At 50.1% G+C, this 26,825-nt stretch overlaps 8 protein-coding genes across 8 annotated transcripts; 4 read left to right on the top strand and 4 right to left on the bottom strand.

The window, feature by feature from the left end:
* Window positions 1–1,700: 1,700 nt before the first annotated feature.
* LY79DRAFT_628412 (geranylgeranyl pyrophosphate synthetase) lies at window positions 1,701–3,077 on the bottom strand (the record flags this gene model as incomplete). The annotated part of the gene is made up of 5 exons (XM_060562140.1): window positions 1,701–2,278; window positions 2,338–2,486; window positions 2,547–2,648; window positions 2,710–2,873; window positions 2,926–3,077. 5 exons carry the CDS (start codon window positions 3,072–3,074, stop codon window positions 1,955–1,957), a joined length of 888 nt encoding a protein of 295 aa, XP_060416445.1. The 3' UTR covers window positions 1,701–1,954.
* A 1,068-nt stretch (window positions 3,078–4,145) lies between these two features.
* Window positions 4,146–11,120, top strand: LY79DRAFT_628410 (uncharacterized protein; the record flags this gene model as incomplete). The annotated part of the gene is made up of 5 exons (XM_060562139.1): window positions 4,146–4,248; window positions 4,317–5,146; window positions 5,240–5,350; window positions 5,417–9,000; window positions 9,080–11,120. 5 exons carry the CDS (start codon window positions 4,146–4,148, stop codon window positions 11,118–11,120), a joined length of 6,669 nt encoding a protein of 2,222 aa, XP_060416444.1.
* A 1,659-nt stretch (window positions 11,121–12,779) lies between these two features.
* LY79DRAFT_547570 (membrane bound O-acyl transferase family-domain-containing protein) lies at window positions 12,780–14,230 on the top strand. The gene is made up of 2 exons (XM_060557335.1): window positions 12,780–13,629; window positions 13,683–14,230. Exons 1-2 carry the CDS (start codon window positions 12,884–12,886, stop codon window positions 14,128–14,130), a joined length of 1,194 nt encoding a protein of 397 aa, XP_060416443.1. The 5' UTR covers window positions 12,780–12,883; the 3' UTR covers window positions 14,131–14,230.
* A 513-nt stretch (window positions 14,231–14,743) lies between these two features.
* Window positions 14,744–16,624, bottom strand: LY79DRAFT_657922 (uncharacterized protein; the record flags this gene model as incomplete). Its single annotated transcript, XM_060562716.1, has 3 exons — window positions 16,311–16,624; window positions 15,112–16,163; window positions 14,744–14,824 (listed from the first exon to the last, which is right to left on the bottom strand). The coding sequence occupies exons 1-3, from the start codon at window positions 16,465–16,467 to the stop codon at window positions 14,744–14,746; spliced, it is 1,290 nt and encodes a 429-aa protein (XP_060416442.1). The 5' UTR covers window positions 16,468–16,624.
* A 490-nt stretch (window positions 16,625–17,114) lies between these two features.
* Window positions 17,115–18,473, top strand: LY79DRAFT_681737 (short chain dehydrogenase; the record flags this gene model as incomplete). The annotated part of the gene is made up of 3 exons (XM_060564572.1): window positions 17,115–17,645; window positions 17,698–17,920; window positions 18,008–18,473. 3 exons carry the CDS (start codon window positions 17,115–17,117, stop codon window positions 18,181–18,183), a joined length of 930 nt encoding a protein of 309 aa, XP_060416441.1. The 3' UTR covers window positions 18,184–18,473.
* A 181-nt stretch (window positions 18,474–18,654) lies between these two features.
* Window positions 18,655–20,562, top strand: LY79DRAFT_547567 (uncharacterized protein). The gene is made up of 2 exons (XM_060557334.1): window positions 18,655–19,601; window positions 19,699–20,562. The coding sequence occupies exons 1-2, from the start codon at window positions 18,755–18,757 to the stop codon at window positions 20,412–20,414; spliced, it is 1,563 nt and encodes a 520-aa protein (XP_060416440.1). The 5' UTR covers window positions 18,655–18,754; the 3' UTR covers window positions 20,415–20,562.
* Window positions 20,563–20,761: 199 nt separating this feature from the next.
* On the bottom strand, window positions 20,762–24,501 carry LY79DRAFT_648397 (uncharacterized protein; the record flags this gene model as incomplete). The annotated part of the gene is given in 10 exon segments (XM_060562506.1): window positions 20,762–20,778; window positions 21,564–21,632; window positions 21,649–22,129; window positions 22,202–22,437; window positions 22,840–22,981; window positions 23,000–23,385; window positions 23,452–23,557; window positions 23,596–23,849; window positions 23,931–24,347; window positions 24,372–24,501. 10 exon segments carry the CDS (start codon window positions 24,415–24,417, stop codon window positions 20,762–20,764), a joined length of 2,154 nt encoding a protein of 717 aa, XP_060416439.1. The 5' UTR covers window positions 24,418–24,501.
* A 567-nt stretch (window positions 24,502–25,068) lies between these two features.
* Window positions 25,069–26,610, bottom strand: LY79DRAFT_112175 (RNase H domain-containing protein). Its single transcript, XM_060550710.1, has 2 exons — window positions 25,218–26,610; window positions 25,069–25,140 (listed from the first exon to the last, which is right to left on the bottom strand). The coding sequence occupies exon 1, from the start codon at window positions 26,197–26,199 to the stop codon at window positions 25,222–25,224; it is 978 nt and encodes a 325-aa protein (XP_060416438.1). The 5' UTR covers window positions 26,200–26,610; the 3' UTR covers window positions 25,069–25,140; window positions 25,218–25,221.
* Window positions 26,611–26,825: the final 215 nt, after the last annotated feature.

The raw sequence follows: 26,825 nt of genomic DNA, 5'->3' as shown, positions 1-26,825 counted from the left end.
TTGAGACGACGGGAATGAGGAAAGACAAGAGGGTACATGGTTTCTAAGAAGAAGTATATATGCCGTATATGGAACTCGGTTCCCGTGGGCCCCGACTAAACGGACTAAACCGGCAGTTACAAATACAAGGCATGACTGGGAACAAAATATTTGTACATAGTATGTGCGGTAAACCTTAAAGGAAGATCAACAAGTTGTAATGCGACGTCTACGTTGTAAACCCCTCGGCTTTAACCCACCCAGATGGGACACTGATGTGACTTACGCGATAGTTAGACGAGTCAGCTTGGGTGGACTGGTCATAATAAGTGTTTGGATGGGCGTGCGCATCAAACCTTGTGCGACTAACTTTGAGTCGGCAAAGAACTAACCCCGAGTACCCGTGCTTATACTATGTAGGGAAAAAAACAAGGCGATACCTCGTGAGATGGCCAGGTACACGATAATGATCACGGCCTGTAAAAGAATAAAAATTGAAACCCAGTGTAAGATGCTATCCCTAGTGTACAGCACAATATAATGTTCAACAGCATAGAGCTATCCGGGTATTGACGCTATTAACCAGCCAAACCATAGAGTTTATAGGTAACCCTGTAGAAAGAGGCACTATCCCTTTGAGTGCGAGCGGACCTCACTACGTACTCACCCCTTTTGCGGGGTAGAGCCAATGCGTTTACAGCATTAAGTCCGACAAGCCAATATTTTTACAGTACTTCTATTTATATAGCCGTTTAGCCATACTAAAGGTAGTACATTCTGCTCTAAGTAGCTTTGCTAGCAATATCAAAATTAATAGTGGTGTGGTGCGTGGGAGAAGAGCATTCTTACTTAGTAAACAGTGTATCCGTATCGTTATCCGTATGTATCTCCGAAAATGAGGGGTAAACATGGCGCTCGGACCTAGAGGTTAGCGAGGTCTGCTCGCACTCAAAGGATAAACCCCTGACGTTGGCTCTGACTGCTGATCCATCAATCATCACACCATCTTTCCATCTAGTGTATTATCAAAATGCTTAGCCTTTGTTCTAATGCATAATTGCAGCCCTAATGAGAACGACATCAACATCAATAAGCCAAGACGCTTTATTTAAAGCCAGTCTCAGCTATACATCTATCTACTTTAACTCTTGCAGCTTAATTGGCTGCTTGGCTTTCTATTAGCGACGACAACGCTGGGTCTCAAACTCTGGTATCCATACTTTGCTGTTTGACCAGCACTCTCGCAATGTGTCGACCGGTTCCTGGTTTGATTCAGTAAATCCCCGAAATACTGGGACAATGAAAACACTATTATCATTGTACCAGGGGAGTAGGAAGGATATCCCTTATCCGAAGCGCATCCTACTTCCGTTTTAGGTTGGCGTTTGCCCAGCCGGCCGGATGAGCGTTCCGTCCCATTGCCAACGACCAGTGTATCCCATTGAGTGGGAAGTGACCTCGCACAACCTCAGACCAATAAGACTACAGCAATCCAGACCAGCTATCCAATAGCTGTCGCTAATCATCTGCCGAGACCCACATTTTGGTTATGTGAGGTCACTTCGCACTCAATGAGATAGAAGTACTGCCGTTACAGCCGGCCTGCCGGCCGTCGCATACGTAAAAAACAACAACTTATTCGACACTGGCCCAATGGACCTCACAACCTTAAAATGAAGGATATAGCCAGTTGGAAGCAATCCAAGCAAGCGTTTGATGCAGTTCACCAATCGTTAGCTGGATCGGGGTTTCTTTTGCTCCGATAAGCCAAGGAGTTGACAAACTATCTCTATTTTCTTAAAAGTGTTTTGGTTTCTAAGAGCGATTCCTGCGTTCCTGGTCCTAGTAAACCCTTCCACTAGCTGCTACTAACATTGATGTTGCTGGAACAGGCAAAACCCTTCTGGGCAATCGAGTTTCAGAATTTGTGCCGATGAGGCCGACAAACCACCCATGACAAACAACACTTGCCCGCTCAGACATTAAGAGCTTCCAGAAGCATTCTTAATCTGTCGTTCGTTCTACCTGTACTCTGCTCCACCACTTCCACTTCGGCGATTATCGCTATCCTTATATTCCTTAATAACACGGCAGTGTGCTGCAGGGATCCGGTCTCTCGAAATATTTCAAGGAACAGTTCCTTTTGGCCGGGACCCGCGCGTCCCGCCACTTTCCGCTGTTGCAGCAACCCTTGGAGAATGTTTAGAGTTTTCGGCTGTGCATTGCGCAACGCATGGATCATGATATAGCTATATTTACCCTCGTCCAAGTCCTCGCAAGTCCCCTTGGAGTCGTTGTACTTGTGGAGAACATAATCAGCTCAGGATCTCTCCAAATGACTCGGACAAAACATCTTACCTGGTCTGACACGAGATTCATGTAATCGTCGCGGATCTGGAAATATCGCCCAAGCAGCGTCATGAGTTTTCTCAAATCAGGAACTTGCCGCGGATCCCTTTTGCTAGCAACCAGCAGTCTGGCGATTAATCGGAAGAGGGCACCGGTTTCTAACTTGCCGCGTCAGCCCCGCCTCGGTTGCACTTCGAGCTCACGGTGAATTGACTTACTTCCATCGACCATCTGAAGGTACTCTTCAACCGTAGGTGGACACATTCCATAAGTCCAAAAAAGATCAAGGCCTTGGCCAGCCACCAGGCTCTTCATCTCATCTGTCAGAACCATGATCAGTCTAAGGCCAGGGGAAGTAAACCAGGCATGATGGCATATTACCGATCACCACCTCCAGGAGCTCGGGATTCTCAAGCTTTGAGGCGCGTCCGATAACGTCAATGACCATGTAAGTGGCCGAATTGACCGTCTGCGGTATGCCAAAAACGTTGTGGGTCGATGGTGCAGAGCGCCGGAGCGGAGAGTTATCTTCCACGTCATCCAGCCTCAGTTCTAGTTAGCCATCTGACGTCAGAATGCAAAGTTCCAGATTCTTACATTAGTGACATGTTGTGTATATCAGACACAAGTGAGATGACCACCTCCAGGCTCTCAGGAGTCGTGTTCACCCAGTCGTTCAGAGCCAAGGTGGCATGTTCACGCACGCCCTTGGACGGCAGAGAACTCACATAATCGAACGGAGCCATCACAGGCTGTAAGCGTTAGCAGATCACTCTCGAAAGATGTTGCAGGTTGCTGGATCTCTACTTTACCATGAGTGAACACTGGGTGAAATCAACATCCAGTACCTCCTTGGGTACTAGGCTATCCCTAGAGAAATGCTTGGTGCTGCCATCGTGATCTTGATCATTGCCATCAGTTGTGCTGGCCCGAGTGGATGCGGTGGTGCCATCGCTAGCAAATTCCTTACCGATGCACCAGCCTTCTGATGATACATCGGACGTGTTACTTGCTAGGGAATCCGCGAAAGCCTCGTGTCCGTCTGCCGCAGGTTCAGTATACGGCCGATTAAGACACATAATAATGTGATAATGCGAAGTCGCCGTAATGCAGGTCAAGACGTACCAATACAAGAGGCCATGTTACATTTAAGCTCGGTCTCGCTGGACATGATGGTAGTGAATAGGAGGTGATTGTTATGAGGAATTTCCGGCGTGGAGTAAGGTAAACTGTAAGAGCTATGGAGGCACTGACACTCGACTCTGAGGAAGAAAGCAAGGTCGAGGCGAGTTCAGGTTTTGTGGGGGGTGTCTTCAATGCCAGCACGACGATAAGGATACTAAATCAGATTATCAAGCTCGGTGAGTTGTCAGTGGGGTATTTCTAAACACAGCTTCCAGTGATGTTACAGGTTCATAATGCAATTGATCCTGCAGCTATGAAATTCCATATCCGATATAAGTGGGCACTAAGTCATAGCTCTCGGGGTTCTTCATTCGTCATGGCCGGACAGTCCGGCCGGTTGGGGTGCTAGGCGTTACCTTGTTCCATGATTCGGAATGTTACAGCCGAGCCACGTTAGCAGTCTTCGGCCGTTTCCACAATGGGCTGCACGGGTTGAGGTCCATGTACAATCGACAGTTTTGTAGTTGTGTCACTAGTTGCGGCGGTGAAGCACGTCAATGATTACAGACTGACGACCTGTTGCCGAGGATATATTATATTTTGCAGCCGATTCCCAAGTGACATTCATTAGCCGGGCGCTCCGTTGGATAACACTTGGCGGCAAGAGGAACAGAACCAATTTTACCAGCAAGATGGCTGAGCATGATGCGATTGCCATCGTAGGGCTATCATGTCGTCTCCCCGGCGAGGCATCGAGCCCCGAAAGGTTTTGGGACTTGATGTTCAACGGACGTTGTAAGCCGCAGTCTTGTTAGCTTTCGTAACACAAACATATAACGGTGGCTAATGCGGGCAATATCTAGCGGCCTACTCAGAAACGAACAAGCAATGGAATGCTGCCGGATTTTATGGTGCAACAGATGACCGCCCCAACATCTGCGTGGCTCGGGGTGGTCATTTCCTTGATCAAGACCATTCTGACTTTGACGCAACCTTTTTTCATATTAGCCAGCAAGAGGCGGCGGCCATGGACCCCCAACAACGGCTCATGCTCGAAGTTAGTTACGAAGCTTTTGAGAATGCTGGTATGAAGATGGATCAACTATCAGCGTCTCCGACCGGCTGCTATGTCGGTGTCATGGGCACCGAGTGGAAGGAAAGCTTCTCCAGGGACCCGGAAGCTGCCCCCAAGTATGCATACACTGGCTCTGCCACCGAGTTTGTCTCGAGCCGCGTTTCGTGGTTCTACAACCTTACTGGTCCCAGCATGACGGTCAACACGGCTTGCTCGTCCAGTCTGGTCGCCATGCATCTGGCCTGTCAAAGCCTCCGCACCGGCGAGTGTGAAACGGCACTCGTGGGCGGGGTAAATTTGATGCTCAACCCGGATTTCTCTTGTCACCTCTCTAGACAAAGGTTCCTCGCCAGTGATGGCAAATGCAAGACCTTTGACTCGATGGCGGACGGATACGGAAGAGGAGAGGGATGCGCTGCACTGGTTCTCAAGCGAGCCAGTGATGCAATCCGCGATGGCGACTCGATTCGAGCAGTCATTCGTGCTACTGGTCTGAACCAGGACGGGAAGACCAAGTCCATAACTCGTCCGAGTCAAGATGCGCAGGTGTCTTTGATACGATCAACGTATAAGCAAGCCGGTCTGGATCTCGGTGAAGCATCATACTTTGAGACCCATGTAAGCGAGTCGCCCTCCCACTCCACCCAAACCACTCAGAACTTCACTACTGCTACCACAAATATTCAACAGCGGCTGAGCTAATTCGCAAAGGGGACGGGCACGAAAACTGGTGACCCTATCGAACTAGGGGCAATCTACGAGACAATTGGGATCCTGCGTGAAGAAGGAGACCCCCTTCACATCGGTGGAGTCAAGCCCAACGTGAGTTTGCTCAGCCAGTCGTCTGACTCTAGCTGTATCAATGCCATGACGCTGACGATAAATTAGATCGGACACGGTGAGGCGGTAGCGGGACTGTCATCCGTCATCAAGTGCGTTTTAATGTTAGAGAAGGATACGATACTACCGACCACGGGCATCAACGAGTTGAACTCGAAGATTCCGTTTCGAAAATGGAAATTAGAGGTCCCTCGAGCTCCTCTGCCATGGCCATCGACTACAACGACGCGGGTCCTGAGTGTCAATGGATTCGGTGCTGGAGGTACAAATGCACACGTCGTCCTAGAGAGCACCGATAGCTACCTTGGACGCCCCGGCTTAAGGAATGGATACCGCCGGGAATCGAATGAAGATATCGAAACACACCCCGAACGTCCAGCAAACACTCTGAGCCGACCACGCCTTTATATGGTAGCATCGCAGGATAAGGAAGGCATCAAACGACAAAAGCAGCGTCTGCGACAACATGTTGAAAACTTGTCAAACCGGGTTGCCAGGGACGATGGCTACCTAACTCGGTTGGCGTTCACCCTGAATCAAAGCCGATCCCAACTCTCATGGATGTCGTATGCTGTTGGCGGATCCGCAGAACAGTTGGCAGAATCTCTTCAGGACCCCAACTGCGTGTCCTTCCGGCATGATGGCAGCCGTCTCACAAGGATAGGATTCGTCTTCACTGGGCAGGCTGCCCAGTGGGCGAGAATGGGATCCGAGCTACTACAGTACGACGTATTTGCCAACAGCATTAAAGCCGCCGATCTCTACTTCACCAGGAAGCTGGGGTGTTCGTGGTCCGCACTGGAGGAGCTGCTCCGCCAGAGCAGCCTATCCAACATCAACGACCCTGTCTACGCGCAGCCACTCACCGTCGCCTTGCAGGTGGCTCTGATAGAGCTGCTGGCATCATGGAATATCACACCTTCATCGATAGTTGGACACTCAAGTGGGGAGATTGCTGGGGCCTTTTGTGCTGGGGCCATATCTAGAGAAGACGCATGGAGGATTGCGTATGCCAAGAGCCAGGTCCTCAAAAACATGACCGGTCCTCCTGGAGCCATGCTGGCAGCGAGTTTGTCGGAGGATGAGGCCCAGACCTACATCGCCAAGGCAGCATCAAAGGGACGGGTCGTTGCAGCTTGCATTAACTCCCCATCAAGCGTCACGCTCTCCGGCGATACTGCGGCCATCGAAGATATTCAAGAGCAACTCAAGGCCCAAGGTCTATTCCAGCGACGTTTGGCGGTTAGCTCTGCCTACCACTCTCACCATATGAAACCGATCGCCGAGGAGTTCCGCAGCGGCATCGAGGGTATCCGATATATTTCAAACGGCACCACCAGCAAGATCCCAATGTATTCCAGCGTGACAGGAGAAGTTGTGGATCCGTGCTGCCTTGGCAGTACGGATTACTGGGTCACCAATGTCGTCTCCCCCGTCCGATTTTCAGAAGCTATGAGCGAACTCGCAAAAGCCGGAGTGGATATTGTCCTCGAGGTCGGTCCTCATTGCGGTCTCAAGAGCCCGATTACGCAAATCCTCAAGGCTTGCGGATTGAGTGACGTTAATTACCAGTCAATCCTCTATCGCGGAAAGGACGCCGTCGATACCGCGTTGCAGTGTGCGGGTGCACTGGCTGCCCAGGGAGTTCCCGTCAATATCGAAGCTGTCAACAAGGATGCAAATCTCGCCACCGCGCTTCGTCGTCCAGTCACTGACCTGCCTACATATGCGTGGAACCATACACGAAGCTATTGGGCCGAGCCGCCTCTGAACCGTGATCATCGATTGAGGTCTCAGCCACGACGCGATCTGATAGGGGCACCATTTCCCTGCCTGTCTGCGTCCGAGAGGATCTGGAGAGGTTTCCTACGCATCAGCGATGAGCCTTGGATCGACCACCACCGAGTCCAATCGGCCATTCGCTACCCGGCTGCCGGCTTCCTCGCTATGGCCATTGAAGGTGCGCGGCAGCTTTCGGACCAAAAGCTGACCGTTCAGAAGTTCAGAATCCGGGATTTCGAACTCAGGAATGCTGCCCTGATTCCCGACGACGGCGAGCTGGAAACTACGCTCACAGTGAGACGAAAGGCTGGCGGTCCACTGCTCCCGGCGACTGGCTGGCTCGAGTTCTCAGTCTCATCTCGAGGAGTAAACCAGGACTTCCGTCTAAATTGCCACGGCCTCATCAAAATTGAGTACGACGGCCCAGTGTCAGCCGCCGTTGGTGAAGTCACCGATGCACAGCATCAGGACATGTGCAAGCGAGAATTCGGACGCATAGAGCAACAATGTACACAAGTTCAGGACCAGGACTATCTCTATAACCATCTCAACGATAAAGGCCTTCAATTTGGCCCCAAGTTCAGAACTCTCTCCGAGATTCGAAGAGGGAACGACGTATCGTTGTGCACCATCACCATTCCTACGTCAGGCTCAAACTTCACTCCGGCGGTTCCCGAAAGACCTCATATAGTTCATCCCGCGACCCTAGACGGATTGATGCAGTGCTTCTTCGCCGCCACCATTGGCAAGAATGGGAGTCTTGAGGTCGGCATGGTGCCGCGGCGGGTGGACGAGGTCACAGTAAGCGCCAAGCTCCCATGCCAGGCAGGGACACGGTTCCGCGCTTGCGCAGTGGCCAACAAACACGGAATGCAAGAAATGCGCTCGAACGCCATGGCGTTTGATGAGAATATAGACGAGCCTCTAATGACGATCCAAGGAGTCAACTGGACACCCCTCCAGGGTCTAGCGGCTGAACAGAGAAAGAAAGGTCTCTGTTTCGAGATGTCATGGCAGCCACTCTTGTCAGAGGTCGCCAATGGTACTGCCAATGGTACTGCCAATGGTACTGCCAATGGTACTGTCAATGGGGATACCCATCTAGAATCTCGTGCAACCGTTCTGAACGGGGCGTCAGACAGTGGTGGTCAGGACATATATCTTATCGAACCTGACGGTCTGGAGCCTACCGCGGAGCTTTTTATAGCCAAGCTGTGTGACCATGTGACAAAGCGTTACGGTGGCCGTATGCAAAGAGTCAAGTTCGGACAGGTACCGTCTGACCTGAAGAAGAAGCGGTGTGTCTTTCTGGAGCTCGGCAAGCCTTTCCTCGAAACACCAGACACGGCAGAATTTGCGAGCCTCAAGCAATACATTCTGTATTCCTTGAACATCCACTGGATCACGTTCTGCGATGGGCCAGGAGCGGGACTCGTCACTGGGTTTGCGAGGACCGTCCGCAACGAGATCCCCAACCTGACGTTCCGAACCCTGCATTGCACTCGGGGCATGTTATCGGAGACAACAGCGACGGACATGTCTATCATATCTCGATTCGTGAGTGAGGAACACGACAACGACGGATCTATCGACAGCGAGTTTCGACTTCGAGACGGGAGACTTGAGGTATGTCGAGTCCGGGAGTGCTTGGAACTGAACGACGAGATCTACGACATGGCGAGCAGGAAGGTCGCGCCAGTGGCAGTGAAAGACGTCACAAGCGATATCGTGCTTAAACCGCAAACCATTGGAAGTCTAGACGCCCTCAGTTTCGAGGCAGTCGGCCAATTAGCAGGGGTCGAGTTGGCTGATGACGAGGTTGAAATTGAGATTAAAGCCACCGGTCTTAAGTAAGTGCCAGCACGGAATAAGCAAAATGAAGACTAAGAAGAAGAAAAAGAAGAGAACTTTAGCTAACTTGTACTGTAGCCTCCGAGACGTCTTGACTGTCATGGGCGAGATCCCTGATGACAACATTGGACATGAAGCGGCAGGCGTAGTGGTACGCAAGGGCGCTGCCGTGACGAGATTCGAGTCGGGCGACCATGTATGCTGTCTCGCACCCGGCGCACACAGGACGCGTCTTCGGGTTCGCGACAAGCTGTGTCAGGACATTGGCGACATGACTTACCAGGACGCTGCCTCGCTACCCCTGATCTTCTGTACCGCATATCACGCGCTGGTAAACCTCGCACGCCTGAAGCCAGGACAGTCTGTTCTAATCCACTCAGCGGCCGGAGGTGTAGGACAGGCTGCTATCCAGGTTGCAAAGCATCTCGGTCTGGACGTCTTCGCCACCGTCAGCTCGGCGGAGAAACGGGTGCTTTTGACGAGGCATTACGAAGTGCCTGACGACCACATCTTCAACTCGAGAGACTTGTCCTTCCGAGAGGGTATCATGGCGGCGACGGACGGCCGCGGCGTCGACTGCGTGCTCAACTCGCTCGCAGGAGAGGCTCTTGGCGAGAGCTGGCACTGCTTGGCGCCTTTCGGCACCTTTGTCGAGGTTGGCATGAAGGACATACTGAACAACAGCGCTCTGGACATGAGGCCGTTTGGCAGCAGTGCGACCTTCAGCTTCTTCAGCCTGGAATCGATGGAGAGGATCGCTCCAGACATGCTTGCCGACATCTTCAGCTCCGTCTTCTCCCTCGTTCGCCACGGAGAACTGAAGCCAGTGACGCCGGTCACGTGTTACCATATTTCCCAGGTCGAAAACGCGTTCCGGTTGATGCAGGCCGGCAAGCATCGGGGCAAGATCGTGCTGGGTTTCGAAAGTCACGGCAACGAGTCCATCCGAGTGGCCAAGTCGATCCGCCATATCGCCAAACTATCATCTGATGCAACCTATGTCCTCGTCGGGGGACTCGGTGGCCTAGGGAGGAGTCTATCGAATCTATTGGTTTCTCAGGGCGCCCGGAATCTCTGTTTTATGTCCCTATCCGGTGCTGCATCACCACAAGCCCAGTCGTTGGTCCAGAAACTCAAATCGTCGGGCGTGCGGGTAAAAGTCATCATCTGTGACGTTGCAAACGAAGCCGAAGTCAAGGAAGCCCTAAAGGACTGCACCAGAGACATGCCGCCAATCAAGGGCGTCATCCAGGCAGCCATGGTGCTGCGCGATGCCGTGTTCGAGAGAATGACACACGCGCAATGGGAGCAATCCCTGGGTCCCAAGGTGCGAGGGTCGTGGAACCTGCATAGGCACATGCCAGAAGACCTTGACTTTTTCGTGATGCTCAGTTCCTACTGCGGCATCTGGGGCAACCGAGGGCAAGCAAACTACACGGCCGGATGTGGTTTTCAGGACGAACTCGCGCACTTCCGCCATCGTCAGGGCCTCAAGGCAATCAGCATCGATCTCGGCGCAATGCGCGACGTTGGCGTTTTGGCAGACAAGGGCGCGGTGGGCGATATGGCAAATTGGATCGAGCCCTTCGGCATACTCGAAGAAGAATTCCACGCGATCATGATGCTCGCGATCGCAAGACAGGTCGGCGAAGACTGGGCTGCCAAGGAACCGCAGCTCGTCACCGGCCTTGCGACCGGCGAAGCCGCGAGCCTGGCCGGCGTGTTTCCTTGGTACCTGGATGAGCCAAAGTTCTCCCTGATCGCGCAGTATGATGGCCAGCAACGAGACGACGCCCTCACATCCGTCGATTCGCCCGTCGCCAGACTGGCGCAGGCCAAGTCGCTGGCCGAAGCCGTCGACATCGTCGTCTCCAGTATCGTTGCCAAGGTCTCCAAGTCGCTCCAGATGCCGACCGAGGATATTGATGTAACTCGGCCGCTTTACTCCTACGGTGTCGACTCATTAGTGGCCATTGAGATGAGAAACTGGGTCATCAAGGAGCTCAGCAGCGACGTGTCTCTTGACGACATTCTCGCTCACGTTCCAATCACACAATTGGCCGAGATCGTAACCAAGGCTAGCAAAGCGTTCAGCGGAAAGGCGGGTGACGAGGCTTGATGTCGGTTATGGAATTTCATGTAACTCCACGTAATTTATATTGGTTTCAGTTGTCTCTCGTGCATAACCTTTCTCTTTTCCGAGCCGTTTGCTTTCCCGAACATTCTCCAACGGTCACAGGTCAAGTCACCCACGATGAAGCTGTAGCAACCACCATCTTTTACAGTTGCCCTTTCATAACCCCAATCATTTTTGAAGATACGGCACGGCTCTGCTAAGATAAATGTGTGTATTGTGTGTGTTCCGTACGATCTGACAAATAAATTCAACAACAGCCAACAGTATATCTCCCAGACTCAGCGCCACTACTATCAGTCCTCAAACCCCACAAGTTGATTAGACTTTTCCCACAGCTCCTTTTGCAACTTCTCGTCGTAGGTCCAGGATGCAGGTCCTGTGTAGTCGCCGGTGTGCCCTTTATCGGCCAGGTCAGCGAGATACGTCCCACCGCGGCCCTCCCACTCAGCGCTTAGCGCGGCGTAGGTGGTCGTGGCCGCTCCTTGAGCAGGAGTGCTGATAACCTTCCGTGCCGCATCATTACTCACAAGGCTCTCAAACTCAGCCAAGGACGAGCCTGAAAGATGCTGCATAAGACCTGTGTAAATGAAACCTGGATGGAGGGAGAGACCGTGTAGTCCCTGTGCACTATATTGCCTCTTAACTTCATTTATAAAAAGGATGTTAGCTATCTTAGAACGCCTGTACGTATTCTAAGGCTTATACTCCTCTTTTTTAAAGTTTATATTATCTAGACAGATATTACTATGGTAGTAAGCTATAGATAATATAGAAATAACCTAAGAGTATAACTTAGGCGTAGATAATGCCAGGAGCGTAGGCTTAAGCAGCTAGAAGAAGAGGAGATGGCCTAGGTGGTTAGTTGTAAACTAAGTCTTAAAGCTGTCTTCTGTTTTCCCCTGCGGTGTGCCTAGGACCTTAGTATTATAGATGAGGACGTCTAATCTGTTGCTTTAGGAGTGGAACGCTTGAGCTACTGAATGTACTAAAGTTAGGGAGTCAAGGTAAAGCTTAATAGTATGGACAGGCGCGTCAGAATTAAGCCTATTTTATATACTATTGATGGCTTACTAGGCCTTGTTGGTGTCCTTTGCTGTTATAAAGAGTGTTACCCCTGTATTGTGTATAGTGTACACTGTCTTAAGGCTAATGCTAGTGTTACTGCCTATAATTAGGACGACTTTTCTAGCTAGCTTTCCAATAAGCCCCTTATCCTTAACGACCTAGAGGGCTATAGGCTGCAAGTTACCTAGGCCCTGCGGGTTGGCGTAGGCAGCTACGTATCTTAATATAGCGTTAGGATTTAAGTAGTAGCTAATGCTGTTACTGTGTAGATATAAAAGTCCTAAATTATTTAATAAAGAATATGCATGTGCCTGTAATTAAACTAAGCTTAGATTAATTTTCTAGATAATAATATTAGCTTTGTTTTTAAAGTTTAGATCCGACGAACACTCTCAAACCGTGATGTTCGGGTCACCGGAGTGCTTGTCAAGGAGTGATCCGAGTTGCCGCGTGGTCTGTGCAGTAGGGGGGCGCTATACGACCCCGGCGTCGTCGTCTCGGAAGCATAAGATATAGTCGCACCGGCTCGGCCTTCCTATAATGGGTTTGGCCGGGGCATGAAACTCCGGACGAGGGCATTGGATAAGCGTTCTTCAACTACTTTTGCCCGGCTTCGTCCACACCGAATGAGTCAGCAATAACTGGTCCTCGACACTACAACGCTCCTCGAACAATTGGCAATGAATCCTACGGCAACTAGCACTGTTTACGGCGGTCAATGGCTGGCTGGTCTCCTAGTGGCCCACTACGTCGTTCTCTCTATCTCGATATTGGGGCTCTCAGCAACCAGCAGAACACGTTATGCCAGCGTATTCTTGCTAGGCGTCATTACCTTCAACATTCAGAAAACATTCGTGGAATTGTCCCAGTCTCCCTACTCGTCTGCTACCGTCGTGCCTTTCCTTTCGCAACAGCTCATGAGCAGTTCGGAACTTATAATTATTTCCCGAGCCGTTGGGACCGACTTCTATTCCGGAAACTCTTCATTTTCACTAGCCATCAGGGTTTTGCGCATCTCTCTCACGGTGTGGAATCTGCGACGGATCGGGACGAAATGGCTGATCCGGATCATACCGCCGTACAGCATGCCTCGGTCTCGCATTGCCTACGCCGTTAGAACGCTAGGGCAGACAGCTTTTGCCTATTTTCTAATGGACCTTATCATATACCTACAGCCTGACAATCCTGTCTTTTACTCTGTTCCGAAACAAACCTTGGGTCTCGATATTCTGGAGCTCTCATGGCAAGACCTCGGCGTTCGGTTAACTTCGACTGTGTTCTTTTACGCCACCATCTACTGCGTTTTGGTGCTCCAGTATAACCTTGTGTCATTGCCAGTCGTCTTGACGGGGTTGAGTAGCCCGAGTTCCTGGCCGCCTTTATTTGGCTCGCCTTTGGATGCCTATTCGCTGCGCCGATTCTGGGGGTAAGTCTGCAGATCCGCCCTCAAGTCCGATCATTTAGTCTGACCCTTTATAGTCTCTACTGGCATCAGACTCTGCGGAAATGGTTGACGGGTCACGCCGATGCCATCTCCGACAAACTCCTCGGCATCCCTCGAGGTACCAAGATGTCTGTTTACACTCGGCTATCGCTCACCTTCTTGCTCTCTGGCATATTCCATGTCACCTCGGACTTGGGCATGGGAATTCCATCCTCAGAAGCCGGTTCATTTACGACTTTTCTTCTTCAGCCTGTTGGCATCATGATGGAGGATCTGTTCCTCGGAACCTTGGGTAAGGTAATCTTGTTGCCAAAGGTTGTCAAGAGGCTTTTGGGCTTCTTATGGGTTTTGGCCTTTCTATCTTACTCAACTCCCACATGGTTCTATGCGCAACAGCGGCTGGCAGGAAATTCAGGAGATTTGCTGCCATTCCGCGTAGCCCCAAAAATGATATCTTACGCTACGGGGAATTTCTCAAGCTAGAATGCATACTTGGCATGGTCTATCTATATATACTCGTAGAATGTACAATAATTGTCACGTAACAAAATAATACTGTTGTTACGTAGGCAGTAATAGTAGCTTATATATTGTGATATACCCCCTAGATTTAACCTAGAATATTTGATCTGAACATACTTTTGATAAAAACCTAGTTAGGTACATCTCGCTAATTATAGGTGATGAAGATCTATATAGACTTTAGTAGGATTTTTAACAAGGGGACCCTGATAGGAATTAAACCCACGGTGCTTAAGATCTATAGCTAGTTACTGCGCTTAAATTGGCATATATACTATTGTGGTATACTAGTAGGTAGGAGCTAGGCTTATAACTGTCACGTAAAAGACAAAGCTGTTAGTTATGTGGGCAGTAATAGTAGCTTATATATTGTGACAATAATTAAGGCATATATTTCTTATAAGCTTGTCTAAAAGCCCTACTACTGTTACAAGTAGGATACTACTATAGATGTGAAAAGTGTAAACATTAGAAATCTGTCCTCCTCGCTGTGATTTCCAGCTGCTTTTCACTGTTAATTTACACTACAAACGGGATGAGAGGTCAAAGGCTGGGAGTTAACTACTACGTAATCTTATAGCTTGTCCAACACAATGTTGTCCGTTAACCTACTACCCAAACCGAGAATGGGCTTGGCGACAACTTTGAACTTCTGCTACGACATAATAATGGTTTTTATAGCTATTTTATCTTGATTGTTCCCGACTCTTCCCACTCCGATAGCTGCCTTTGTAAGTTCTTCCAAACTGGACCTGGAAGAGTGGCCTCGGCCCAGTAGTTTCCATCCAAGTCTGCCCCGTGAAGCATGATAGAGATGGCATAGCTATCTTTTGATTGAGAACAACCGCACTGCCACACAGGTAGTCCGACATTGTCTACCTTGCTGTGTGGCCCTTTCGTAACGACGGCTGGCTTGAAGTCGAACACGTTATGCCAACTCACTTTTGCGAGATTAGATAGAACCACAAGTACGCTGTCTGGGTCGGCATAGAGGGGCATTCTGCCAATTGTCGAGATGGACCAAAGATTGCGTCGGACGGCTGCGTAAATCTGAGACTCGGAAGTCTGGCGCATGAGGCTTTCCCGAATTTGGCGTGCAAAGAGGCTCAAGGGGGCCATCAGTACGTCGGCCAAAGGCACAAACGTATAACTAAAAGCCAAGAGGTTCTGTGCGTAGACGGTGTGAGGTTTGAACAGTTTCTGGAGTCTCGATCGTATGTCAACTGCTGACATGAGAACAACTGATCGATTGGATAAGGTGAAAGTTTCCGAGCACACCAATCGTACCAGCCACGAGCAGAGTATGTCTCCATTACTGATGAACGGTTTCTTGGTTGGATCATCCTTGAATAGAGCCTCTTGTTGTTCGAGAACCAGTTGCTTGACGTGGGCGAATAGGGGACCTGGTATGACTATGCCTTTGTGGTGGATCTTTGGGGTGAAAACCCAGGCAATTAGAGATCTGATGGAGAACAAGAACAGCCCGAAGCCCCTTAATTGCTTTTGGTCAAGGTCGAATGGCTCTTTGTCTGGGCCTGTATCCGCGGCCACAACAGTAAGAGGATCTTCGTGTAGTCCACCCAAGTCCTCAATTTCGTTCTTTGAACCTGACAAGACCTTGCACCAGTTCTTTACTATACCTATATAGCCCATGCCATCGGTTAAGGCGTGCGGCCAGGTCAGTGTGACCAACGTAGCGTCTGCGTAATTGATGACATGAAGATTTATCAAGGGTATGTCACGCGTGACATAGTCTTCAAGAGACATTGCCGTATGGGGACCCACTAGAAAACGCCGTGCGCTATCCGGTATTTCAACAACACGGGCTTTCCCCACATGGGATTGCAAGATTTCTGCGTCCTCGGTCTCGTCGATATTCCCAGAATACTGTGCTTGCGTGTAAGAGACAGCAGGTACCGTCTCTGAAAAGTGGGCGGGAACATGGATTTCTAGGTCATTGGCGCTCTGTATGAAGCTGTCAGTGTCTGTTACCCCTACCAAAAGGCATCACATGCATGGGAGGCGCACATTAAGCCGAAAACGACCGCCAAGCTTCTTCCAATTCCCGGTGCTCACGAGCTCTGTTAGGGAACTGTATAGTAGGTCTCCATCAAGAACGTCGTTAAATCTCAACGCTTGACTAGTCACAATCGCCTTCAGAGTAGCTGTGTTGTCGATCGCGTGGACCGGGAAGACGGTGTCGGTGGATCGCCACTTGGGTGCAGACTTGTCCCTGTCGCTTTTCTGTCGTCGACGAGGATCTATAGATCTGAGAACCATAAGGAAGAACGAAGACATGGCGAAGGTTGTAATAACAGACTGCTACATTGGCCAGAGGTTTCTCAACGTGATAGAGGACCACAGATGCCTAGCGAAGCCATGAACTGTATAATAACCAAAGTTATCCGGACATGGTTCTGCCAAGAGTCGCTATTACTCGGCTTTCCCAGCCAAGTCTCCCGATGCTTTCGGGCTGGGTGGAGCAAACACGAGTCAAACTCGGATCTAGACCTACTTATTGTGGCAATTGAGTGGCTTGTCATTGGATCGGAACGATTTTTCTTCCAGGGCCGATCCTGAAAATAGGCAGGTCTCGATTGGTTCGGCCTGTAACTAAAGGGGTTGTCCGATTAGTATCCACAAGATAGTGGTGGCATTGTACCCCCAAGGCCACGCACTTTGCGTGCAACAGGGCAATGCAGACCATCGAGATAGATGGACGTTACAAGCAAGTAACAAACAAGGATTATTGCAACCCGTATACGTACTCGAGCAAACTTTATTTCGGCCTGTCACCAAAGTAATTGTCTGATCTACCACAAACCTAACTGTACAAGTAATGCTACGGAAAAAAAAAGTTTATAATCAAACATAGTTGCCTCTGTATGTGTAGATGTAGTGGTAAAATCCAGCATCGGGCTTTTAGTCTTTATCTCAATGCCACAATGGACGAACTCGTGTCAACCCTAACTTCGACTTCCCCTTTTGAAACGGGGACGACATTCACCAAGACAATCCACAGAGAGCCTTACTCGGCCATTCTTCCTTCCCGCCAGGTGCTATCTCAGAATGGGCGTACGGTCCTCATAACAGGTGGCTCTGCAGGTATCGGCTTTGCTGTCGCCAAGAGCTTTGCTCAAGCAGGAGCAAAGCGCGTGATTATTCTTGGCCGTCGCCAAAATATTCTTAATGAGTCTGTTGAGAAACTCAGGAAAGAGTATAAAAACGTCCAGTTCAGTGGGTTCCAGAGCGACGTAGATGACCTTGAGAGCAACGAAAAGCTATGGAAGGGTTTTGAAGAGGATGGTACTGTTATTGACGTCTTGGTACTTAACGCTGCTCAGATGTTTGCTCCTGGCTCTATTCTAGCGACAGGGAGGGATGCCGTATGGAAGGGCTTTACTACAAATACCCTCTCGTTATTAGACTTCGCTGGGAGGTTTTATAACCAGAATAATAGTAAGGGGCAGCAAAAGGTAAGTTGCAATCACGTATAAAGTAACTAGGCAACTAACTATCGACCTATAGTTTCTCATCAACGTTTCTAGCGAGGGCATCCACAATTTTCACAAGTCAGGGTTATATCCTGCTTACAGTGCTAGCAAAAATGCGGGAACGCTTTTGATGCAGCTAATTGCTAAAGACACATCTCCTGAGGACATGCAAGTTATTAGCTTTCATCCAGGGTTGGTTTGGACAGAGGCGTTCAAGAACGGTGGCGTTCCAGAGGACATGTTTGATTTTGACGATGGTGAGCTTCCCTAAAAGAAAAACAAGAAGGAAAAAATGCCATTAGGTCTGTTGAATCCCTAACTGACATGAAACTTTTTTCTTGTAGTCATGCTGGCTGGAAACTTCGCTGTCTGGGCCGCTTCTGAGGAGGCGCGGTTCCTGCACGGCCGCTTCGTCTGGGCGAAGTGGGACGTCGAGGAGCTGAAGGGTGGCGAAATAGGAGAGAAGATACGGAAGAATGATCATTACCTCAAGGTGGGCATTGTTGGGCTCCATCAGTAGGGGGAATCTCTTGCTGGTGTTGCGATGCTGCGGTCTCGCCGATGTGACGGGAGCTTGTAGTTTAGCTGCGGAGGAGGGGGGTATCAGACCATTCGGGGAGTGAATAGATGTTGGTTCCCGGGCTCGACGCAAAAAAGCCCTTCAGAACCCTGAGCTATTCCCCTCTCTCTGCCGCCCGAGATCGCACTAAGATAACGTCTAATATTGAATAGACTCAAAAAGATGTTTGTAACCTATACAGATGAAGCGGATTCAGGTGGAATTCTTCCCAGCAGGGTGTCTTTTTTTCCAGCCACGCTTGAACTTAAGGAACAAGATTTCTAAACTTTGCTTTGTAATTCAAACCCTTTTCTTCAAAGAAAACTTGATATGCCCCCTTGTGACTCACACGCCCAGATTGAAAGTCTCTGACACCCTTATATATCCAGCCCGTTCCCTGTTATCCCACACATCCGACAATTATTGAATCACATTCCATTCCACAACAATCGCATACACTCACATCAAACTAATTCTACCTATATTAATCAGTTAATCACCGAAACTATTCAAGCACTTGGTCTATCACACCATGCTCCAGCCACGGGGCTCAACATGGGATGGCTTGCCAAGAGAGATCCGGCTTCTCATCTTTAAATGCCTGATGCAAGACGGCTGCAGACTGGGGCCGTTGGCCACGGTGTCTCGAGAATGGCAAACGGAGATCGAGCGACATAACTTTTCTCGACTCAGACTAACTCCCTCATGTCTAGCCAATTTTAACGCGGTGATTCAGAGGAACCGGGCTCTGGTGAAATATATCTGGTTCTGCTTAGAACTTGATGATTACGATTGTACCACGTGCGCACCTGACCGGGGAAAACTCACCCAAGACGAGTACGAAGAGGCATTTGAGATCAGCGGTACAGATAAATGTCCCATCACCACAGGATTCCAGGATCTGTTTTCGATTCTCAGCACATGGGATCCTTACAATGATCTAACACTTGATATCAGTATCTATTCACCTAGCGACTCAAAACATTGGTTCCCATACCTGAACTTTATGCCCGACGTCTCTTTTGATACGCCGGGTGATCATTGTCCAGAGACGATGATACTAAACCGGGACCATCATGACCCTCAACATGGCTGGGTTGCCGGTTTTCGACACTCGGCCCCACCCAGCGATGCTATCTTGAAAGTGTTCAATGAAGTCATGGAGGTGGGACCGTTTGATAGTTATCAGTCGGAGCTCCAATGGTGGGATCAGCTTCCTTCAGTTCCAGCTGTAACCAGTTTACTTCTCCGGCAACAGAGCCGCCGGCGATGGAAGTCGGCCTCGCTAGCACGTATGTTTGCCCGGTTTCCCAGGCTTCAGGCAGTCTATTATGAACCCTGGAGGGAATGGGACGTCCTGCAGAGACGTACAGATAAAGGTGAGTACTGCTGCGCAACCCCCGTATTCTTTCAGGCTGTTGCCCGCCCTGAATCGTGTAGGTACTCATTTGCTAATGATCGGCTTCATCTGTCTAGGCTACCAACATCTTTTCGAGTCTATCCAACGGTGCACCAATAGTCTTAAAAGACTCGTGGTCTTTGAGAATTTTAATCAACAGTACCCAACTACTATGCAGCGATTTCTGTGGGGAGAGGACTTGTCCAAGTGCGACAGGATCCGCAGCCCCGACCCCGCTGTTAGCCAGATGGTTGCGCTCGCCAGTCTCAAGCTTGAGCATCTCGCAGCATCCTTTATCGCAGATGCCAGCTATTTCTTGGAGATTGATCCCACTTGGGAGTGGCCAAACCTAACATCACTTGTTCTTACTTCAAAGTTACTCACGCCCGACGAGAATCCGACCGAGACTGGAGCTATGCTTCGGGCAGCAGCAGCAGCAGCTATGAAGATGCCCCGGTTAGAAATAATGGAGATCTGGAACGGAAGAAAGGGGCTAGCAGCACTCTTCAGATACCAGGCGTTCCATAACGCACAACAAGCTGTAATTGTTTGGAAAGGTACATGGAGGTTTATCATGGAAACATCCATCATTCAGGCTTGGGAAGCTGTTATGAGTCAGTATGATGGTCGGAAACTCGAGTTGGTACAGGAACAACTGGATGGAGCTGCTATCGAGTCTCACGGCGATGCACTTCACTACTTGAAGCTTTCAAGCCAGGCCATTCGATCCATCTCATTACAGCAAATCCGAATGGAACAGAAGGCTTTAGAGGGCGTAGACACCATACAATAGGAATAAAAACATCAATAACAGGAAAGGTATAGCCCGCAAGCAACAAACATGGCAGTTCGAGGAGGCGATCATTATGAGGGCAGTCTCATATATGGGGGCTGTGTCTGCTGACAACTGTTGCTACATGGCCAACCTCTATGAAATGAAGCTTTCTGGCAAGTAAGGCGGATCAGTTGCCGCAAGCATAACACTAGAAATACTGGAAATACTATAAAGAACGCACCTCTGAAGAGAATTAGTATTAAGTACAGTAGGACACCCGGCTTTCGCTCTTTGCTCGTCTGCCTTGGTGCTATAGCGAGTTTATAAGCCATGTTAGATCTATAAGGCATTACCCGCCTTTGATTCTACGGAGGAGGAGGAACTAAAAGCATCATGGTGTTCGTCAGAACTCCTAATGGTTAGCCACGAGTTTTCAATGGCAATTTTCCTTCCATTTTTCATCAACTATTCTTGACTTTGATGGATTCGCATCTGATGGGAAAGCAAAAACGTTTAGCCTTTCGCACTCAGCTGTAACCCATGCGATGCAGGAATCCTCAACGGCGGAGTTGTAACGAAACAGAATTTCGGCCTCGACAATACATTCTTGGTGAAACGGCAATGCGATTAGGTTGCGCCCATTCCAAGTAATCCATTGTCCGCTGTGGCTGATTCTAAAGCCGTGCCACTGCGGTGCTTGTACCTCGCAAAGCAGGCTTGTCGGTCCCCAACCATCTCGAGAAACCGTCACGCCTGATATTCGGTATCAATATCTTGCCATACCGCGTGGTGAGAAACAAGTCGTCCGAAGAGAATGAAACTTCCTGAACCCAGTGCACAGCCCTGAGCACCGCAAAACATTGACCCAAAGGGACCGACCAAAGGTGGATCAGACTCCTCGCGTCCACCAGCGCAAGCTTTTGCGAACTATGAGAAAATTCGAGGCTTGTCACTGTGCCGCGAATCGGCACATGTTTCAGTAGTGTCCTTTCGAATCCTGTATGAACACCCCAAAGTGACACTTTCCATCGCTTGTTCCCCGGGATTGTATCGGTTGTCAGTGATGCTATCCATGTTGAATCGGGGGAGATTGCGAGCGCCGACGTTTGGGCCCCCTCGAGCGGAAAGTCGGTATATCAGATCGGTAGTCTCCCGGCCATATATTACACATGTTGTAGCTCAAAGGTTGCTTTTTTGTGAGCAAGTCCAGACAATCGAGCGCGATCTTTTGATGTGCTTTTTTGAAGTCCACTGTCTAATGCGAAGTCTCCTGCCTTCTGACCCAGTAGAAAATCGCGAAAAGAGAGATGGAAAGGCTTTACTGCTGATCTCCTGTCCTCAGGAACATCAATCACTGACCTGAGGTAATCCAAGATGCGATCGACATCTGTCTCGTCGGTCGCCAACAAGCCTGCTATTGAGGCAACTGGCAATGGTTTCTCGAGGAGAACGAGCGTGCCAACCACTCTGCGGAACCTTTCGAGTAGGACATCTGCTTCTCGCTTGCTTCTACCCGCCTTGAATTGCCATAGAACCGGGAGATATGTTGGAGTCAATCGGTCGTTAATACCGCTTTCCATCGCAGCTTTGAGGACACGGGATAGTTGTTTCTCTGGACTATAGAGGGAGTCTGCGATAAAACGGCAAGTGGTCGCCGCAAAGATGAATAGACGATCGGCCATGTCAGCTAGTGCTTGCAACTTCCGGGTGCCCGGCCATGCGGCTTCTAGCTGCTGAGAGGGATCGGTGGATTTCCGTCAGTTCCATCGCTCTCTGATCTCGGATAATTTGTCTCTCAGGAAGACCATGATGTCTTGAGACACGAAATCTGGCTCTATTTCGTGAAGTTTAACTCGTAAAAGTTCTTTAATTGGTTCCCACGCGTAGCGTATAGCCACCTCTGGCCTGCTAGTCACGAAGACTTTGAGGCTGCACGCCTTTGAAGATGCAAGCTTGGCAAGCAGCGGGACGAATACTTCGATATCTTCGTCTACCGAGCACTCGTCTAGTGCATCGAGAACCAAAATCAGTGTCTCTGGCCCTGTGTCCCACACATGTGTGTTGCAGGCCTCCTCTAGAGCTTCTTTTTGAGCCTCCTCTGAAGCTTTCTTTCGAGCCTTCTCCAAAAAAAGGTTCTGGAGCTTTCTTTAGAGCTTCTTTCAGAGCATCATTTCTGGCAGTCACCTCCGATACGAACGGAGACCTAGCTGGGTGGACCTTTGGAGTATTCTTGCGCTGTATCTCATGTTCTCGTCCTTGATTACATCCAAGCCCAGTCTTGAAAATCATTTTGTAGTTTTCTTCAAAAGATTCTCCATGGATTTTTCGAGTTTCTTCTCTTCTTCATCTGGATCCAATGACTCTGAATCTGACGACCCTAAATCCGATGATAGTAGTCCATCGAGGCTCGCTGAAAAGGCTTTCCAATAGGACTCTCTGAAACGCGTCTTGTACAGTTTTCCGAAGGCAATTTCTGCGTAGGCTCTTTCCAGTGGGTTCAGAATGAGATTGTTGAACTGGACTGCGATGCCCTTGGAGGATATGTTTTCCGCCTTTGCGATGGCCTTCAAAATGAACTGCTGGGCCTCAGGTCGCCGTCTTACCAGCTGACGAGCAACTGGGCTGAATAGAAAAGATGCCGTGCTACAAGACGCCACGACTCTTTTGAAGAAGAACGTAGCAGCGAGCAGCTTTTCTTCGGTGAAATTCTTGGCAGCTGTCCGTGAGATGGTCGACTTTCCGATACCGGCGGATCCGATAAGCCAGTACACACGTTGGTCTCTTCGGTCTTTCGCCCATGTTTCAATTTCCTTCAAAAAGCTAACCCGTGTTTCCGGATGGTATTTGGGTTCGTGCTGATTGAAGTGGGAGTCATACTCGGCTTCCTCGGCAACCGATAGCCTGTCCAAGACGCGGCTGTCCATTTGATTTCCCATTTGATTTTCCATTTGGTTTTTGACTTGAGCAACATCCTGTTTAACCTTTTGCACTGATCAAACGAGATTAGAGTGCCGTCCATCATCTAGCATAACGGTTTCTTTGTTTATTTATTTACTCTGGGAAGTAAGAATTGTCAACTTGGGCTCGTTTTCAAGTCTAGTTCGCTGAACTCGGCACACCAACGCCTTTGCGTACGCAGCAGCCGTCATAGCTGCATAACCCTACCAATCTTTGTTCTTGTGCGAATCTGAATAATCACTAGACACGGAAAATGGTTCATTAGCCCGGCAGCCTCCATCTCGAAGCACAAAGCCCCCTTGTCGGTTGCAAGCTGGTCTCTCATATTTGCGTCTTTCATGAGTTGATTTGCTGATGCAATCAACCCATAAAACACTGCTGGGTTATCTTCATCAGATGTCCTCAGCTTTCGGGAAACTACCAATTCCGGCCCAGGGTTCTCAATGGGATCATTCGGGTTCAAGGTGACGTGACTCAAAAAGAGCCTGTCTGTTTCTGGAGGAGGTCGGCTGTACTTCGATCATAGTTTAGGCCTCCTTTTAAGGGCTTCTTCAATATCCTCGTTGATTGCGTGACCTCTCTCTTCAAACTCGGCCTTGAGACCAGCTACAGCAGCTCTGAGAACATCAGGTGGCTGGTTGAGGATCCGAGTTGGCTTGAACGATTGGCCTTGTACCAACTTGCCAAAATCATATTGGAACACACCACCATGTCCGTCGCGAGGAGAACTGACCACAATGTCCCCTAAGCGAATATCGCAGCCAGGACTACGCGTCGGTGCTCCGCCCGCAATCCCAACCATGAATCCCACGCGAACATCAGGGAAGGAGTTCAGCATGCCCTTGGCGACCGCAGATGCTGTCGATAAGCCATATTCACCGTCCGATAGGACAGCAATCACCACGTTGTGTTTGCCCATTTGGCCCAGTGTATACTCGTTGCTATCGTGGGGAGCAACATGCTCGGGCGGGTCGTGTACCGAGTCAAGGAAAGCTCAGGCGGCAACGTATTCGGTACTGATGGCGCAAATCCAACTGATGGTGTAGCCCAGCGGGTTAGACATACTGGGTGTTGGGTCTCAAGTGGTAAAGCATGCTGACGATGAAGAACTAGGGAGAATAGCGCACTCGTGGCGGTCGGCTTGAGCACTTTGAGTGGGGAGTGGGTGCAACTTCCGGCTTGAACGATGCGTCTCGTTTATCTGCCAGCCGTCAGCCAAGCCGCTACTGACCAAAGTAGCTAAAACCGTTGAGGGGTGGGCGCATATGTGCCGCGAATGGCATGCAGAGAAAATGGCCTGGCCATTAAGCCTGAATACTACCTATGTATCCGTAAAGTAGACCAGGCTGCTAAGTCACTCCCTCGCCTACGTGCTTTCAGTATGTTTTTGCTGTTTTTGCCATCCCAGCCAGGTTTCTGCCTACATCACACAATTCTCGGAGTGTCACGCACAAAGGAGCAAGTGAGTTTGTGTAACATGATATGTGTATGTGTAAAGAAAGTGCTTGTTAATACGGGGTTGTCAAGCCCCAGTTACGGCCTGGTTGCCTGCCAGATACGATACTATACTGTCCCGAGCAGGTTTCCGCGTACAGCTGACCGGTCAATCCCACGATGTCCCTTCACAAAACGCTCATAGTGTCGGGCAGGAGGGAGAGAAAGAAAGAATTGTGCAGGGTGACGATGGTAAAGAGTGCTTGAGAGCACAGGGTTGGTTGCCAGCCCCCCCCTTTCGACCTTGTTGACCACAGCGATTTATACGTCGACCTGTGTCATGCCGTCCGCCCTAGCCCAACCGTTAAAAGATTGTGTCGAGAAAGCCAGGATTTTTTTTTCTTTTTGTGCGCCCCTCGGACGACTTACACAACTACACGAGATTGCCGAAGATGTCCCTGAACTTCTCCGTCGACTCCATGTAGGAGACCGCGCGCTTGGCCTCCTTGTCAGCGAGGTTGTTCTGATGGCGCGGGATCTTCCAGAAGCGGACGCTGACGCCACGGTCATGCAGTTTCTCGACGTCTAGGAGCAGCGCCTCCCAGAGGTCGCGGTTCTTGACGAGACCGCCAGTATACAGCCGCCAGTCCTTCTTGACCCATGCGCGAGCCCAGTCAGTGGCGCCGTCGACGACGTAGGTCGAGTCCGTGGCGATGACGATGCTCTGAAAGCCCTCGTCGTGCCACGCGCGGAAGCGCAGCGCCGCCACGACGGCGCGCAGCTCGGCGCGGTTGCTGGTGTGACGGTACTCTTGGCCGTCCGGGCCGCGGTCCTCGAGCTTGAAGGCGACACTGCATCTCTGCCCGTTGAACTCGTAAGGCTTGAAGACAAATGCGCAGCCTCCGCGGGCGTCGGCGGCGCCGTTGTCGGAGCAGGCGCCGTCTGTGTAGATCAGACACTCGGAGTCGTCGCAGCGGTTGATGAAGCGCTTATAGGGGAGGTCCGCTCGGGTGATGTAGCTGCCGGGGAAGAGCTCTTCGGGCGAGACGGGCGTCCTTCCCTGGGTATTGAACTTGGAAGGGAACACCGTGCCGGAGTGCTTGGTCTTCTCGGGGCGAGCCTTGAAAACAATATTTTTGTTGTTGGATTTGTCATCGTCCACAACCTTAATGGTAGCATTAGAGCGTCTCGAAGCGGATGGCGCAGGGCGGCCGTATCGGCTGGCCGCGACCTGGGCGACGCTCACGTCCCGAGGAAAGGGGGAGTTGAAGTCGTAGCCAAAGGGCCCGTCGGAGAGGTCAAAGCTGAAGTCGAGGCAGCACCTGCCGCACGTCACCATCTTGTGAGGTGCGCAGACGGTGATGGTTCGCCCATTGGGCAGGTCAACGTAGTCGATCTCCGGCAAGGGCATGTTGTGCAGCGATGGAATGAGATGAAAGTGCGGAGAAGGACAAACGAGTTGAGTCGAAGAGGGATTGAGTTAAGTAAGGGACGGCGGGAGGAAGTCTGTCTTTAAGAGACACGCAAACACCAAAGGTACAGAGAGAGCGGGCAGGCACTGGGATTGCAAACAAATTGATATGTACCCCTCCCTTGCTAGGGTGGAACATGGACATATTGCTTTTTCTTCTTCTTGCAAATGTGATACGATACGCAATCGAAGTGGTGCGCAAGACAGCCTGCAATTGAATCCCTCAATTACATTGGATTCTTCGGTAGTTTTGGCGCTTATAAGGGTTGCGCTTGGGGACTCTTGATCTGCTCCCCTGTTAGGTACTGAGCAACCGATCGGCGAAGGTCGTGTGAATAGCGTCAAAACGGTACCCGAGATGTCTGCAGACAAGCGGGACGGGCAATCGGGAAATCAACAAAGAAAAGAAAACCGGCCATTGTGAGCTTCAAATTTTATAATATAGAGCATCCAAACACCAAAACAGATAAGAAACCAGTAAAACAAGTAAAACAACAAAAAAAGATATTTTTCTACGCCCTGTTCTTGAGTGTGGTTCGAACAGCGCGCCCCCAACGAGCCCAGTG

Source organism: Colletotrichum navitas, assembly GCF_030913465.1.
Source record: "Colletotrichum navitas strain CBS 125086 chromosome Unknown LY79scaffold_16, whole genome shotgun sequence".
Taxonomy (NCBI): domain Eukaryota; kingdom Fungi; phylum Ascomycota; class Sordariomycetes; order Glomerellales; family Glomerellaceae; genus Colletotrichum; species Colletotrichum navitas.
This window is presented reverse-complemented; position numbering and strand designations above follow the sequence as displayed.